General features: G+C 53.2%; 1 protein-coding gene across 3 annotated transcripts in view; it reads right to left on the reverse strand.

The window, feature by feature from the left end:
- ATP2B2 (ATPase plasma membrane Ca2+ transporting 2) overlaps positions 1 to 17,184 on the reverse strand; it is a 136,615-nt gene that overhangs the window by 63,745 nt on the left and 55,686 nt on the right. For all 3 annotated transcript variants that reach the window (XM_047780812.1, XM_047780829.1, XM_047780819.1), the window contains exons 4-6: positions 12,995 to 13,252; positions 11,873 to 11,998; positions 82 to 207 (exon numbers count right to left, since the gene is read on the reverse strand). In XM_047780812.1, coding sequence (XP_047636768.1) covers positions 82 to 207; positions 11,873 to 11,998; positions 12,995 to 13,252 — 510 coding nt within the window. The remainder of the gene's footprint in view (positions 1 to 81; positions 208 to 11,872; positions 11,999 to 12,994; positions 13,253 to 17,184) is intronic.

The raw sequence follows: 17,184 nt of genomic DNA on the forward strand, positions 1-17,184 counted from the left end.
TTAAGTGAATGAATCAACAACAACAAAAAAAAATGTGGCCTTAAGAGCTCCTCTCCTGGTCTGCAAGGGGGTTGGGCTTACCTTTCTTGTCTTTCTTCTCTTCCTCCTCACCACCAGCCCCCAGAAGGGTGAAGATAATGCCAGTCTGAGAGTTCACACCCACAGCGGTCACCACCATCCGTCCAGAACCCTCCATCACGTGGGTCCCTGGGAAAAGGGGATGAAAGCCAAGTTACCATTGCACGGCCCCAACCCCCTCCCCCAAGGAGTGGAAGGAATTTGGTCCTGGTCAGCTCCTGGCAAGTTGCCTGCTAAGGTCCTTGGGGGCACTTCCTATGGTTAAGGTTCAAAATACATATGTGTGGTGGGTCCTTTAAAGATAATTTCCCCTTGGGACAGTGCTGTGATGGGACTGGGGCTCAAAGATGGCTATACCTCAGTTCTCAGGCTCCAGACAGCTTAGGGGCCTACTTTCTCCTGGAGAGTCCCTTCTCCTTCTTTCTTCCCCCACTCCTCATCCAGCCATACAGGCTGAGCAGGAACCCCTCTCTTCTTTTCTTATTGATATGTCTAGAACCAGATCTCATTCTGCTTAACTTTGCAACCAGCTAAGCCCTAGACAGGACTGCTTAAAATGGGGACCACCCTTCCCAAAGATCTGGGGAAAGAATTCAGGGCTCTGTGAGCAGGGATAAGAAAACAATGACATCTTTATTTCCACATACATTGAACTGAAATTTAGCATTTCCTCCCATTTAGAAAACCAACAACAAAATCCAGAAGTGTCAAGGGTGCCCACGACACCATTACATATGTTAGAAAAGTCACAGGTTTTTTTTTATATCACTCTGTGGCTCTTACAGATGCTATTAGCCTTATCCTTATATTTATTTTTTAATGTACTTACTACACTGACTGCTGAGTCTTGTTATTTGGTGTGCTAATAATGAAGCACATATGTTCCTACGTGACATTAACTTTTTATTACTTGAACTATTTCTATGTCATTGGCTGCCTTTGTGATCCATTGTATTTTATTTTATGTATTTCAAAGCTTTATTTTTAATGGGGGGGGGCACATGATACCCCAGACCTCCCCGGGGGCCCATAGTATAAGAAAAATTAAGAATTCTTTTCCTAGAACTTTAAATTTTTCAAAATGGGTTCCAAAATGTCCGAGAATTCTTTTGAGGGCAGTGGAGCAGAGGGGCACCATGGGTCGAGGGTCAGAGTAGCTCCATTTTTACTCATCTTTGGGGCATCTGTGTCACCTTTTGTTTGACAGGCGGTTCTTATTGCTGGTGTAAGGCAGGCCCCTCCACTGTGCAGGTCAGGGGACAACTTGTCCAAGACAACTTCAGTGAGGATGAAACTTGAAGGTCCACCCACTGAGCCATGGAATGGATGGGATTTATTCAGCCTTCAAAGGGAAGGTAGTTCTGACCCATGAGACCACATGCATGAGCCTTGGGGACATTATGCAAAGTGAAATAAGCCGGTCACAAAAAGACCCATTCTGTGTGATTCCATTTACATGAGGTCTCCAGAGCAGTCAGACTTAGAGAGAATGGTGGGGGCAGTGGCCTGGGGAGCGGAGGAGGGGGAGTTAGTGATTACTGGGGGCAGAGTCTCAGTTGTGCAAGACGAAAAGAGTTCTGGAGATGGATGCTGGTGATGGTTGCATAACATTATGAATGTACTTAATGTTATGGAATTGTACCCTGAAAAACAGTGAGAATGGTCAATTTTATGCTATGTATATTTTACCATGATAACAACAAAAAAGGGAAACCTGCTAAAGCTGTGACCTCCCTGAGGAAACAAGGTGGGCCCAGGGGGCTGCGGCTGGGACCCTGTCCAGGAAATGGGCAGCAGCCACAACAGCCTAGTTCTGACAGCAGGCACCCAGGGCCCTTAATCCTCAGGCTGGTCCTAGAGACACATGGCCACTGTGTCCTGCCCAGCAGCTTCCACAGTACAGTGGCCATGGCCACTGACCCCTGATACGACACTGCTGGTGACTTGCTTCTTGAACTCCTTCTGCTGTTAAGAGATTTTTCTTCTTTCCCCTGAAGATTGATGGCCATTTTTTCCTGTTTTCAGGCTCACTTGTCGCTAAGGACCTTCTTGTCTTCCAGTTTGCTTTATATTTGAAGTCTAGGTGGACAAACTCATTAGAATTGTATCTAAAATAAGAGTCAGGAGGTTCTGAGTCAGGGCTCGAGGCACATTCCTTAAAGCAAGGAATCTATTTTCACTTTTCAAGAGGTTTCACCCAGCCCTTCCCTTTCTTCTAGGAGCTGAGAGATAGCTTGAGATTGTGTGTGTGTGTGCGTGCCTGTGTGTGTGTCTGTGTTTGTGTGTGTGCACGTGTGGTGTTCCAGCTTCTTGGCCTCCAGAATCTCAGGATCTTAAAGTGCTTTCCAGATGGATGGATTCCCTCTGCTAAGTTCCTCTGGGGCAGTAAAGGTTGGTCTGTCCATCCATGATGGATAAACCAAGTCATGAAGGCTCCCAGAACAGGGCATGGAGCTGGCGAGTGCACTGGACCCCAGGCTCTCAGGTGGCGAGCTCTGCAGCCGGCTCCTTGTCAACTCCTAGGGTCTTTTGGCCCTGGGAAGGGAGCAGTGGGGCTTACGGAATGAGCTTGGACACTGAGTACAGGCCAAGCAGCCCAGGCCTGGTGTCTTACCATCACAGGCAGACCCTAGAGCCCACCGACCCCAATATGGGTGCAAATAGCAAGAACCTGGGTCCAATCATGGGACTCTAGGAACTATAATAACCTGCTGACAAAATACTCTCTTGTGCACTGGCTCAGCTTGTGAAATACCAGCAATATTAGATGGAGGAGGAAACCGAGGCCCAGAGAGGTCTTGTGTGGGTGAGGGTGGGGTCACTAAGGTCTTTCAAAGAAACGGGGGAACACACTTCCCAGGGTGTAGACAGCAGTGACAGTAACCAGTGCTGCCTTCTGTAGGACACCCACACTGTGCCAGGCACCACGCTGAGCTCTTCCTGTGCAATCACCTCATTAACCCTCACTCTGGCCCTCGGCTTATGGAGGAGGAGCTGGGGCTCTGGGAGAAGTGGCTTGCCCAGGGTCGCCAGCAGGGGAGGGGCAGAGCCCTTCTCGGCTCTTGTCCAAGAAACAAGGCTTCACACTCTGGTCTCAAACATAATCGTGACAAAGTTCGCTCTGTCTGGGCGGGATGGAAAAAGACACAGGGGGCCAATTTCCACCCAAGATAATCAGACCCCAAATCACCTTCTCATCTAATCACTCCCATCTCAGCAGGGAGCTGGCGGCTCTGCGATGGGAGGCAGGGAGGTGGGAGGAAGGAGGAGGAGGCAGCCAGGGAGGTGGCCTCTGGCCACACCACAGGACATGGACATGGGGTGAAGGCTCAGCAGACCTCCCACCCAGCCTTGATGAGTCCTGGAGGGGGCAGGGGGCCTCCAGCCCCAGCACGAGATGTGCCAGAGGAGCTGGGGTATCAGACTCCCACTTTGTCCTCCCTCCCTCTGTGCCCCAGTAGCACCTCCATCCCCCAGCTCAGACACCTGCCATAGCTCCCTAAAGTCCAAAGGCCTTGGGCAGCACCCCCTGAATCAGACTGTAATCTGCTTTTCCCTTGACAACAGATGCCCGCCCTGTGCCCTCCACCCTGGGAGCCGCAAAGCTCACTGGGCCTTTCTGCCAATCCCCCTCCCAGCCCCACTCCCACCTTTGCTCACAGTTGTCACTGCCTGAATGTCCTTCCCTCATCTCTGGTCCCAAATCTTCTCAAGGCTCAGGACAAACGACCTTCCTCTTGGGTGACTTCCCTGATCCCCACTTAACCTCCGTCCTCTGAACCAACCCCTGTGGCTTCCCCTGGGGGTGCCTGTAGGCCTGACTTCCCCACTAGATGGTGAGCCCCTGAGGGCAGGTTCTGCACCAGGATCTTCTCCCATCAGGGCCTGGCTTGCAGCTGGAATCCAGCACTGTTGCCACTGTTACCTCCTCTTCTGTATTTGCCATGGGGACCTGTGTTACATTTATAATGGAGAATCCACATGCCCTCTGTAAGCCATCTTTATGGTTTTACTCAGGGTCAAATTCATCCAGGCCAGCCCTCCTCTGCACACCTCACTGGGCTGTCTGTCTGTCTCCCTGCCAGGACCTCAGAGGCAGGCCAAGTGGACCGGGTCACCCCCCGGGCTGTCACACCCCAGCTCTAGGGGCCGCCACAGAGGGCAATGCTTAACCCCAAGGCCTGCAGCTCTAGCGGTGGAATCAGAGGCCTGCAAGCTACGGGTCTTTGGGTACAGAGAGAGGTGAGAATGTTTTGGGGATGGGGTTCCTGGCTGGGCCTTGCACCAGACCCCCATGTCCACGGTCCCTTTGACACCATCCTTAGCCCCCACCTCCCCTAAGGCCCTGTGGAGCCCCTCGGAATATACAGCATGGAGAGGGCCCTGGGCTGAGGAGGAGAGGACCTGGGGAGCAGCCTGCTGTCCGCTTCCAATGCGCTGTGTGACCTGAGGCCAGCACCCTCCTCTCTGGACCTGTTTCATCCTCTGTAAAGTGGGGAGTTCTGGCTTAGGTCGTGACCTCTCAGCAATGAGAGTCTGGGCACCCCAGGTCTTGGGCAACTGAGGCCACTCCAAGGAGGGTTTGGGTGGGGTAGCCTCCATTAAAACTCTCAGGGAGCTTGGATGGGCCAGCAGGGGCCTAAGCAGGCAGGCTGGCCATGGGCCACTCCCTGCCTGGCCATGCTAGCTCATTCAATGGACAGGTGAGGGGAAGTCCAGCTCTGTGCCGGGCTCTGGGCCCAAGGGGCCCCTGGTGGTTTCAGGGGTTCACAGTCTAGCTGGGATCTGGGGTTAAAGGACAGGCACACAAATCAGCAACGCCATGAGACTACAGAGACCCAGGGGCACCTGGCCAGTGAGGGAGGCGGGCGCATAGTCCAGGCGAAGGTGGGAGGGGGGAAGAGCAACGGCTGAGGATCAGCCTGCTAAAGCTCCATCAGGAGGGGCAGGGGCAGAGGGCTGCAGGGTTGGGTCTCTGCTGGTGGTTCAGTAGGGGCCACTGGAAGCATTTTGGGAGGAGGGAAGAAGAGAATTAATATTTATGGAGGCTCCCTAGGTGCCCCATAATATCCGAGCTGTTCTTTCCACTTGGCGGCCACAATCCCTGGGTCAGGTCATGGCCACCACCTGCATTTCACAAATGGGCAGCAGGGAGGTCATCTCCATGTTCAGCCTTGGAGGGGCCTGCCGGGGGGTGGTGGCGGGTGGTTCCTTTCTCTCCCCCTTGCCAGGATGGTTAGGTACAAAATCAGAGGCAGAGCTGTTGGGGACATAGCCCTGAGGAGTGAGGTGGAGGCAGGAGAGCCGTGGGGGAGCTGTCAGCATCCAGCTTCCCACATCCATCTATCTGTCTGTCCATCTATCCATCAGCCAGCAAGCCAGCCATCCACCTGTGAGCCAGAAAGGAGGTTGGGCCCAGGAACACTATGATGGCTGTCCTGCCCCACCTGAACCTTCATCCTGTCCCTCTGGAGGCAAGCTCTGTGGCCTTTGACCTGGCAGCAGGGAGTGGGTCAGAACTTTCCCAACTATAGGCTCAAAGCCCATCTCTGTCTCAGACTTGCTCCAGGCCTGGTCCAGATGACATCTCTTATACAATGGCAAATGGGATGCTTTGGTGTCAGAGCTAGGGGGGCTTAGTTTTACAAAATCAAGCTCTGAACCCAGAGAGGGCAAAGAGCTGGCTGAGGTTGCATAGCACAGAGGCCCAGGGCTTGAACCCAGGGCTCCTTACTCTCTTGCTTTGGACTTGCCAACCCTTCCTTTGGACACGGAGAGGGGCAGGTCGTACCTTCTAACAGGTCTTTTCCTAGGGGTAGAGACCAAGAGGGATGGAGGCCACCTCGGGGATTATCATCTGCCTCCAGCACAAGCACCAAGCAAAGCCAATGCAGTTTCCAGCCCAGACGCAGTCCTGTCATCATTATTGTTATCAACGCAGTCAATAACAGTAACAATGCACGCTCACAGAGCGCTAGACAGTCAGTAAAGCGTTTCAGCACCCGTGAGCCCGTCCCCCTCACAACAGCCCTGTGAGGTAGGTCTTGGCACAGGCATAACCCTAAGCCCCTCCGCCCACCTGTGGCCTCTCTGGCTCAGAGAGGTTGAGTGATGGCCCAGGGTCACACAGCTGTGAGCGGTGGAGCCGGGACTTGAACCCGTGCTCTATCCACTACACCCCGCTGCCTCTCGTGGAGAAGAGGCAGGGTAGTGTAATGGAGAGAGTGCGGGCCGAGTGGCAGACCGGGCCCTCCTGCAGTCACGGTGTCCTCCTAGGCTCCCCGGTGGCAACAGCAGTGGTGGCAGGTCCGGCTCCCCGTGCCTGGCCTTCCGGTTGGTGGGCAGGGTGGGCAGCAGGCCCTAGAGGGTTCGTCGATGTCCTGGGTGAGCTCACGCTGTTCGTGCCCTGGTTCCGGGGGTGATGGAGAAGAGGGGGTCCTAGGGTTGCCTGTTGGAGCCAGGCCCTGCTGTTCTTGAGGACGGCCCCTCCATGGCCTACTGACCCTGTCCCTTCCATGGTCACACTGATGGTGCCTTGTTCTTGGTTTCCCATGGAATTCACTTTAAGATGCTTCAAATAGGCCATGCTGCTGAGCAGTAGTCTCAGGGGCCTCAGAGCCAAGCTGGCATGGGGGGCGGGGGCAGTAGGGGAGTGGGAGGCAGGAGTGCTGGAGCCTCACGCTGGCCCTGCACTCTGTGGGGCCTTACACGCCTGCTCAGAGCCTCGTTTCCCCAGCTGCAAATTGAGACAAGACCAGGGTTGTCTAGGGATCTGTGAGTCTCCAGACAGGGTGTAGAGTGACAGGTCTGGGCCTTTATTTGCATAAGAGGGATCATTGCTTTCACCATACCCTCATGGGGGCTCATAACCTAGGAGTGTTAAAAACCACTGGCCTTCCAGGAAAGGCAAAGGAAGCTGAGAAGCTGCTGGGGTTAAAGGAGGCTGAAGAGGCAGGACATCTAAATGCCACCCAGCACCCTGCACTGGGTCCCAGCCTGGAGGGCGCCGGGTGGGAAGAGGATGGCATGCTGGGTAACAGCACGGCATCCGTGCCGAGTTTCCCAACTGGATCGCTGTGCTGTGGTCATGCGCCAGACACACCTGACATAGGCAGGGGCACAGGGCGGTAATGCATCTGATGAGGGGGGGAGAGAGGCTCCTGAGAGCCAAGGCAGCATGACGGCAAGAGCAGCTGAATCAGAGGGGAGGGTACTCAAGCGTTCCCCGTACAGTGCTTATGACTTTTCTGAAAGTTTGAAATTATTCTTCAGATACAAAATTAAGAAAAAAATTGCCTAAGGTCAGAGTTGGTGCTCCAGGGTCTACCACATGTTGTCTGACCCACACTGGCTTTTAAAAAGTTGGAATTCCTTGCTAACATCTTAAACACGGCAAGATTGAAGGTGAAGATCTGAATTTCTAGCTCCCTTTGCAGAGTGGCCATCGCAGCCACAGTAGTGGCAGGTCCACAGGCAGCAGTGGAAGCCAGGGGGTGCTTGATTTGGTGCCCAAGCTTCCCTGCCCTGCCCCATGGATGTGGGGCCTGTGGTTCCTGCACTTTTCTACTCTGCCTGGGCTGAAGACACCACAGACACAGGCCTGTGTCCGTCTGTCTGTCCTGGGGGTCGTGCTCCAGGTCTTTAGGATTTCCTTTGTGCCCTGAGCCCTGGAAACATGTGAATCTTTCCAAAGGCTGGTCTGCCCCCATTTGTCAGATGGGGAGACTGAGGTCCTGAGGGGCAGGGATCACCGATGCAGGGCTGGAACCTGGGGGTTCTGCCTCCAAAAGTTGTGTTTGTTCCACACCACATGGCGCCTCACACCCGTACCATTGGCAAAGGACCGTCATATCCATGCTGGCATGTGGTCCCCACAACAGCCCTGTGGGGTAGGCCAGGGGACGGGCCCCCCACCAGCTCCCCCATTGCATAGACTCAGAGAGAAGGTACCTGTCCAGGGGCACAGGCTTGTGTGCCAGATGCAGTATAGGCACTTCTAAATTACCAGGAAGGCCCCACAGGTGCCCCCAGCCTGGTCCCTCTGTGCTCCCTGATGGTCATGTGACAGGAAGGCCCAGCAAGACCTCCAACACCTCAGGCCCTGAGGTGTCTGGTCATGTACAAAAACAAGTGTCCAAATGGCAGTTATGCAGAGATCAGCTGGGGAGGGCAGCAATCAAGGGGGACCATCTGGAGGAGGCAGGCTCCTGCAGCCTGAAGTTGGGAGGAGCTGGGTGGTGGAGAGATGGGGCCAGCTCAGAGGGGGAGAGGGACACACCCAAGATGAAGGAACTGGGAGGAAATGGACACTGACACATGATCTGGGGTTGCCCGCCCATTTCATCATTTCATAAGTGAGGAACTGGAGGCTCAGAAAGGGCAAGAACCTGGTCCAGGGTCTCCCGGCGGAGGAAGGGCAGAGTTGGCATTTGAATTCAGACCTATTTCACTCCCAAATCCTGGCTCCATCCGAGGAACAGGGGAGGGAACCAGCCCATCAGGAGCATCCCTCTGCCGGCGCTGTGCTGGGTGGCAGCCTCACCTACATCACAGGACAGGACATTGGTGTTGTCCTCACAGGTGAACGGAGGCTCAGAGAAGTGAAGCGAGGTGCCTGAGGCCACATGGCAAATTCATTCCAGAGCCCGCTCTGGCTCAGCACCCCCCAGCTCTGCTCCTTCTACAAAGCAGTGTGGCCTCTCCCCTCTGGCAGACGGTGCCTGAGCCCTAACGTGTGCGGAACCTAGGGTGGAGCTGGGCTGACCTCCCGAGAGCCTCAAGGTCAGGGTCCTGCCCCCTTGGACCTGTCTGGGTGGGAAGATGGGTGCAGAAGCACATGGGGTGTCTGTCCTCATGTCTGCCCATCTGCGTATGGCCAAGGATGGAAGGGGCCCTAAAAGGGAGACCTGTTAGGTCTGTCTGGGTGGTGGGACTGTAGATGGGTTTTGCTCTTTCTTTTACGTGAGATGGTTGCACAGAGCTAAAGGCAATCAGCCTGACGAGGCTGTGCCTGAGTGGGCTGAGTGCAGTGTGATGTCACAGGCTAAGCGGGGTCCCAGGTGGTATGGGGGTGCTTGGCAAAGGGCAGGGGCGCTTGGGGAAGACTTCGTGGAGGAGGTGGGGCCTGAGCAGATGGGCAGGAGTTAAATGTAAGATGAAGAAGGGAGAGGGCCATCTGGGAGGAGGGAACAGCCTCAACCGAGGCAGGGCAGAGGGAAGGAAACAAGGTGGGTCTGTAGCAGAGGGCAGGGGAGGATGGGAGCACTGAATGTGTGACTCTGACAGCAGGGAGGCACTGAATGCAGGGTCCATTCAGTGCTTGGGCCTACTCTGCTAAAGCCCCATCCTTAGCCTGTCCAGGCCCTGTTCACATATGCTCAGTGATAGGGAACTCACTACCACACAGGCAGCCTCTTTTGTTCTAGAAGGATTCTGTTACAGAATCTTTTGCTTTCTACTTAGATGGCTTCTCAAGGAGCCAACCATGCCCCTTTCTCACCTTCTTTACTCCACGAGTTGGGCTAAGCCACTGCCCTCCTTCCTCACATGCAACTGGGTTTCTGAAAGTCAGCAGTGCTGCTCATGGTCAGGTTTCATTTTCTGCAGTTTAGTTCACCCTGCACCCTAGCCATCTTTGTGGATCTTTCTTTCTTACTGCCACCCTTCCTTGGCTTTTGGTCTTTGTGAACTTAATGGGCACACTTTCCATATTGCAACAGGAATGAGGGCTGAAGGAAACCTTCCACCAGACTGCCTGCAGTCCAAGAGTCAGCGCAAATCGGCTGAAATACCCTGGCCTCTGTACACCCTTCTCCATCTTGCCCACAGACACATGGGAGAACTTGGCTCCTGTTTTCTGCCATCCGGAGGCCCAGGGTCTATTCCATTTGCCCGGGCTTCCAGCCAGATGGACAGGTCGAGACCAGAGCAGCTGGTTTGACTTGAGCTGGCCAGCCGGCTCCCCAACCATCTCTGCCCTGTGGCTCTTTTCCAGGGTCTCTGTACCTGTGCCCACCTCCTTGCCTAGCTGGTGATGCTCTGGGTCAATGATGCTGATCATTTTCTCTCCCCAGCCTCCAGCCAGGGAACTAGCCCATCTCTCCTTCTCCAAAGTGTCTGGAAGTGTCATCACTAATCTACTCAGTCCTAGCAACTCCCCTTGACTTCCGGATAACCCTCTGGCCACTTCTCCCAAGGATGCAAGGCTCTCTGACAGCCACTTCAGCCCAGAGGTCAGAACCAGGGTCACAGGGTGATGGCTGAGCTCTCACATGGCTCTGAGTTCCAAGAGGGCATTTGAGGCTGTCCATGATCACGTGGTCAGACAGACTCCTGGGCCTTGGCACTTACTGTCCTTCTGGCCTGGAATGCTCTTTCTTCTCATTGTTCTGGTTTTAGTTCAAATGCAACCTCCTCAGTCAGGCTTTTCCCTGAGCCGCTAAGATTCCTGACCCCTTCCTCAGAGTCTTTGTCTCACTACAATGGTGTAATGTTTTCATCTAACTTATTGCTGTCTGAAATTATGGTACACATCTGCTCTTGTTTGTTCCTTGTTGCTCGTGCCAGGCTGAGATCTTCTCCCCCCCCATTTTTTGGCTGCACCCATGGCACATGGAAGTTCCTGGGCCAGGGGTCGAATCCTAGCTGCAGCTGTGGCAACACTGGATCTTAAACCCACTGCGACAAGCCAGGGATTGAACTGGTGCTGCTGTGGAGACAACGCCAGGTCATTAACCCACTGTGCCACAGCAGGAACTCCCAGACTGAGATCTTAAATATGTAAATGTCAATGTGATCAGCTTACCATTTGAAACCACTCCAGAGAATCCAGCATCACACTCAGAAAATGCACACACTCCTGACCCTGGTGCTCTAGGCCTGACATCTGACCGATCCATCTTGCTCAGGGTCCTGCCCCAGGACCTTTGCACTCGCTTTTCCCACTTCCTGGTATATTCTTCCCCTGGAAAGTTGCAAGACCAGCTGCTTCTCACCATTCACACCTCAGCCACACGTGCAACCACCTGCCTTCCATTGCCCTGCTTTATTTTTGTTATGTGTTTATTACCCTCTAGAACCTTTGCATTGTCTGCACCACAAGCTCCTCATGGTTGGGGCCTCATCTGTCTTATTCACTATTGTGTCCCCAGCCCCCAGCCCAGTGCCTGCCACACAGTAGGTGTCTAAAATGATTGTCACCTGATTTTTTTTTTTTTTTTGGTCTTTTTAGGGCTGCACCTGAGGCATATGGAAGTTCTCAGGTTAGGGATTGAATTGGAGCTGTAGCTGCTGGTCCATGCCACAGCCACAGCAATGTGGGATCTGAGCTGCATCTGTGACCTACACTACAGCTCACGGCAACGCCAGATCCTTAACCCACTGATTGAGGCCAGGGATCGAACCTGCATCTTTATGTACACTAGTTGGGTTTGTTACCGCTGAGCCAACGGGAACTCCTCACCTGATGGATTCTTTCTAGCCCCTAGAGAACAGGCTTCAACGTGTGACTTTTCAGAAAACCAGCTCATTAGAAGGTAAACTTCACGGGGGCAGGAACTCGTCAGTCTTATTCCCTGTACCAGTCCCGGGACCCAGAGCAGTGCCAAGTGCACAGTAGGCTCAATGCATGTTTGCTGGGAAAAGGGAGGGAGTTCTCATTTGGGGCCAAGCTGGCCAGAGATCTGGAGCCAATGCCTCTGAGACTCTCTAGCCTCATGAAGGGGACATGGAGCTCCCTGGGCAGGGACGCAGGGACTGGCAATGGGAGTGAGCCCACCGTCTGGCCGCAGCTCACCTGACAGCAGCATGGGGTCCTTGTCCACGGACTTGCGCACCTGGTCAGACTCCCCCGTCAGGGAGCTTTCATCGATCTTGAGGTCATTGCCCTGGATGAAAAGGCCGTCAGCAGGGAGGAGGTCACCTGGTGGGAGGAAGGGTGAGGGGGTCAATCAGTAGGGTTTCTGGTGGCTGGGGAGGCTGGAACATTCCTGCCAGGCATGATTACAAGGTCAGTTTCGCCTTTGGGAAGTGGCTGCCTACTAGAGCTCCCAGGGTGGAGGAACCAAGATGGTGCCCATCACAGGCCCACAGGCAGCTGAAGCCTGGGGCCGAGGTGGAATGCATGAGGCCTGGAGGCTGAGGCTGGGTCCCCAAATGATCCTAGCAAGAGTGGGTGTGCTTCCCCCGGTGCTGCGTGGATTTGGGGCCCAGTTTTCTCAATGAATCGTTCTTCTCTGATCTTAATTATGGTGTGGGGACATTCTTTTGGAAGAGACAAATCTATCTTGACTAAGCTGAGGAGACTTCCAAGACAGGCATATTATCAGAGGAAACCAAACCCCTACAGGGATGGGGGAGGAGAGGCCCTCCAATCTTTCCCCCACCTTCTGCCGCTACATACCTAGGACACATCTCATCTAAACCCCACTTTCTCCATGGCAGTAACACAGGCCTAGAATGGCCACTCATCCATGTCCATTCCCTGTAACATCTTCTCTAGCCCAGCAACCACCCATCAATAGCCAAATCAGAGGTGGGAAATGGATTTCCTCTCATCAACCCATTCTGAGTGTTCATGGTCCTTGGAGTGCCATGTTGAGGAGGCTTCTGAGGATGTATCTAGGCTTTGAGCTGAGATCGATTAGTAATGTCTGCTAAGGGTAGAAGTCTGGAGAATGGTGGTACCTATGCCATGTATTTGCCAATTCTGATTTAAATGGCTTCTGAAAGCCATTTAATCCTACCTCCAGAAAGGAGCCTTCCACCTCTCCGGGGAGCTCAGAAGACAACTTGGCTTGGGGTCAGCCTTCAGGGACCCACCCCCTGCCCTGGGCCAGCCTGTCTGGGTCTGCCTGTCCTGTCCCATCTCTGCCTGAATTCCAGCTCTAGCATCTGGCTCTGTAGTTGGGCTACTTACCATATTTGACCTGGGCGATGTCCCCAACCACGATCTCAGCCACAGGGATCTGGACCACCTGGCCAGCCCGGACCACGGTAAACTTCTGCTCCTGCTCAATGCGGCTCTGCAGGCCTCTGAACTGTTTCTCTTTGCTCCAGTCATTGAAGGCTGTGACCAGGACCACGCAGATGACCGAGAGGAGGATGGCAGCCCCCTCAATCCAGCCCGCCTCTGCCTCCCCTTCATCCTCTGCCCCGCCCTGGGCTGTGGCGCATCCTGCAGAGAGCAGAAGGAAGCAGGTGGGGTGGGTCAGCCAGGCAGAAGGGGCCTCACGACAATTAATAGGGCACGTGCTTTAGGGTCTAAAATGCAGCTTTGCTGGTGTCCTTTCCTTCCATTCTTCCAGTATGGGGCAGGTCTCTAGGCTGGGACAGGACTCTCTGCTCTGACTCTGCCCTCCAACAAGCTGGTCTGAATCCCACTGCTGCCCCTCTGTGGTCCTGGGTACGTCACTGCCCTCCCTGAACTTCAGTGTCCTCACCTGCAAAATGGTGATCACTGAGACCACCTTCCAGACTCAAGGACAGGGCTGTGCTTGGCACACAGGAGGTTCTTACTCAGCCTGGGTTGGATTTGAGCCCTGACCACACTGTGAGGACATGGACACAATAAGCCATTTGTCTGATATGCAGTGACCCTTCACCCTACACCCTTGCTCCCTTGACCCTCTGGGTCTGGGCCTCCACCTTGCTTGGGGCCTGCCAGGCCGACTAGGTGAAAAGAGAAAAGAAAAAGACACCATTTGATGCAAAGGCTTCAAACATGAAGGCAGGTCCTGCCCATGCAGTGCTGAGCCCTGGGGCCTTTCCAAGCCCCTTCACACACCCCGTGTCCTGCATCCTCACAAGGGTCTGGAGAGTGAGAGGTATTACCCCCATTAGCAGACGAGGAAACTGAGGCCCAGCAGGTGAGTGCTGCAGCCAGGACTAGCTGAGGCCCTTCCTTCCACTGGGTGGGGGTTGGGGGGTGGAAAATAGCCCTCTCCATGAGCAGTGACCATGAGCAGAGTCTGACCATCCACTCGAGTGGGACCCAGCCAGAGGCTGGGTCCTTTGCAAGGCCTGCTGTGTGCTAAACACTCACTTTAATCTTCAAGCCGGCTGAGAGAAGAAAAACAGTTCAGAGAGGGATAGCCATTCACCCAAGATCACACAGCAGATCTGGAGTTTGAATCTAGGCTTGGAATCTGACACCGGACCTGGACTGCTCACTGTCCCCCAAGCCCAGCGGTCCCTCTCCCACAGGCTGGCCTCATTGGGAAAGCAGAAAATTTTGCCAAAGACTCATGGCTGATTGTCTGGGAGTCTAATTTAGTCCCAAGAGAGAACGGCAGTTTCAAGAGACCCCAGCAGGACCCTCTGGGAAACCAGGGCTTGAAAGCAACATGACAAGAAGGCCAAGGGTATCCAGGAATGTTTTCTGGCTCCCAGCTCCTGGGAGGGTTAAGGCTCAGCTGGTGGGCCACACTCAGGACTGTACAGGCAGGTGGCATGGGTCACTAGAAAGCTTCACATCTTTAGCTGAACTAGCTGCTCCTTGTTTGTTAATAAACAACCACACCACCGTGTGGGGTTCTCTAGGCCACTATTCTTTTCTCTGGGAATTACAGATTTTCCAATGATTTTAAACTGTTTACCTAGACCAGCCTTTGGTGGTGCTGGTAGTCATTATTGTGATGATAACTGACAGCGGGCCAGCCCTGGGTTCAAATCCAGCTGTGTGCCTGGAGCTAGCTACCTGACCACAGTGCCCCGGTGTTCTCATCTGTGGAAATGGGGTAATAACAGGTGCTCCCTCCTAGGTGGTTGAGAGGACCAGGGGAGAGCCATTATGTAAGGCACACACCGCAGCAAGCGCGTGGTAAATGCTCAGGGAAAGGGCAGCTTCTGGTCCAGTGCATGATGTCATTCCTGCTTTTGAGGTTTGCAGGCAGCCTGAATGGAGCTGGGAGCCCCACATTTCAGGGGGCATCCAGCTGGACTTCAGAACCACAGGAAGATGGGAGGAGAGCATCTAGGGTGCTCCTCAACCACTGTGAATGACAACAGTGAAGTCCCTCAAACCGGGAAACTCAGGTGAACCTTGCTAAGCAGAAATCCTGCACATGGAGATGCGTTGTCTGGGACTTGGGGGAAATGACTGCAGGTACAGAGCCCAGTGCTTCTCCTGGTGGGACTTTGGTTTTCCCCACCGCTGCCACATACTCTACAAGTGGGAAGACTGTTCTTTCCCTCTTGTGTGCTTCATCAATGTCCCCCAACTCCAATTAATTACTGGAAGGTTCAGGACACTTACAGACAGCCCAGGACAATGGAAAGCCTTTGGGTCCTGGAATTAGAAAGACCTGGCTTCACATCCAGGCTTTGCTGTGTGATCCTGGCCAAGTGACTTGGCTTTTCTGAGCCTCACTTGGGACGGCTGTAAAATGGGATGACCCCAGGGACTCTGTGAGCCCAAGGCTTTGTAAGGGCCCAGCAGGTGGTAGGTACATGATAGACATTGGTTCTCTCCCTGTTTTTCATGAGCTACTCTCCTTGGACTGGCTTCTGGGAGCCAAGGGCATGGTAGCTGAGTAGGTCCACACCCTGTTCCCTTGATCCCCAGCCACACCTGCTGCCTCTGCTGACTTAATACCAAGGAATCCTCTGCGCCCTTGAGGGCACTTGCTTGGCCAGCAAAAGCCCATTAGCTTTTATCTCTTTTTGAGTTGCCTTATATATTGTGGTGAACCTATGTTGGGTGCGTAGATATTTAAAATTGTTATATCTTCTTCTTGGATTGATCCTTTGATCATTATGTAATGACCTTCTTTGTCCCTTAAAATATTCTTAATTTTAAAGTCTATTTTGTCTGATATGAGTATTGCTACTCCAGCTGTCTTTTGATCCCTGTTCACATGAAATATTTTCTTCCATCCTCTCACTTTCAATTGGTATGTGTCCCTGGAAGTGAAGTGGGTCTCTTGAAGACAGCATATATCTGGGTCTTGTTTTTGTATCCATTCAGCCAGTCTAAGTTTTTTGGTTGGGGCGTTTAGTCCATTAACATTTAAGGTAATTATTGATATGTATGTTCTTATTGCCATTTTATTAATTGCTTTGGATTTGTTTTTGTTGCTCTTTTTTCTTCCCTTCTTCTCTTGTTCTCTCCTCTTCTGGTTTGATGACTATCTTTAGTGTTGTATTTGAGTTGATTTTTCTTATTTGTGTATCAATTGTAGATTTGTGGTTTGCAGTTATTCTGAAGTTTTTTTTTTTTTTTTTTTGTCTTTTTGCCTTTTCTAGGGCCGCTCCTGTGGCATATGGAGGTTCCCAGGCTAGGGGTCGAATTGGAGCTGTAGCTTCCGGTCTATGCCAGAGCCACAGCAATGCAGGATCCAAGCCGCATCTGCAGCCTAAGCCACAGTTCACAGCAACACGGGATCCTTAACCCACTGAGCGAGGCCAGGGATTGAACCCGCAACCTCATGGTTCCTAGTTGGATTCGTTAACCACTGTGCCACGACGGGAACTCCTATTCTGAAGTTTTGATATGAGTCTATATACATATGAGATTGTTTTAAGCTGTTGGTCTCTTAATTGCAAGTGCATCTCCAGTGTCCTGCGTTTGTACCCATGTCTTCTTATGATTTCTGATTTTGGTGGCATAGTCGTGTGTGGATGATAGTTTTATCTCCTTTTGAGGACAGTCTGATGATTACATGGTGCCTTAGCATGACAAGGAAGTAGGTGTGCAGATTGCTTTAACTGCCAGGAGCCACCAGACCCTGAGGACAACTCCGGTGGTCTTGGTGCAATTAGGGGAAGAGCCGAGGAAGGGGAAGGAAGAGGGACATGGGGAGGTCCTGCTGAAGCAGGGTCAGGATCTGAAGGTTGTGACCACAGGGTCTGGGGAACCTGCAGCTGCCCTCCGGACCCATGGTTTTCTAGGGTGTGGCCATGCACTGTCTGTCTGACTTTGGGGAACCCATGTGGCCTCTCTGGGCCCCTCTGGGCTTCATGAGTAAAGTGGGCAGGCTCCTTCCTAGGCGGTTTACCAGGGCCTGGCACTGGGAAAGGACTCTCAAACTGGTCAAGTCACAAATGCTTTCTAAGCACGCACCCTGTGCCTGTCACTCTGCTGGCAGTCTGACACTAGGGGAGCTGTCA

This window comes from Phacochoerus africanus, chromosome 1, assembly GCF_016906955.1.
Source record: "Phacochoerus africanus isolate WHEZ1 chromosome 1, ROS_Pafr_v1, whole genome shotgun sequence".
Lineage (NCBI taxonomy): Eukaryota > Metazoa > Chordata > Mammalia > Artiodactyla > Suidae > Phacochoerus > Phacochoerus africanus.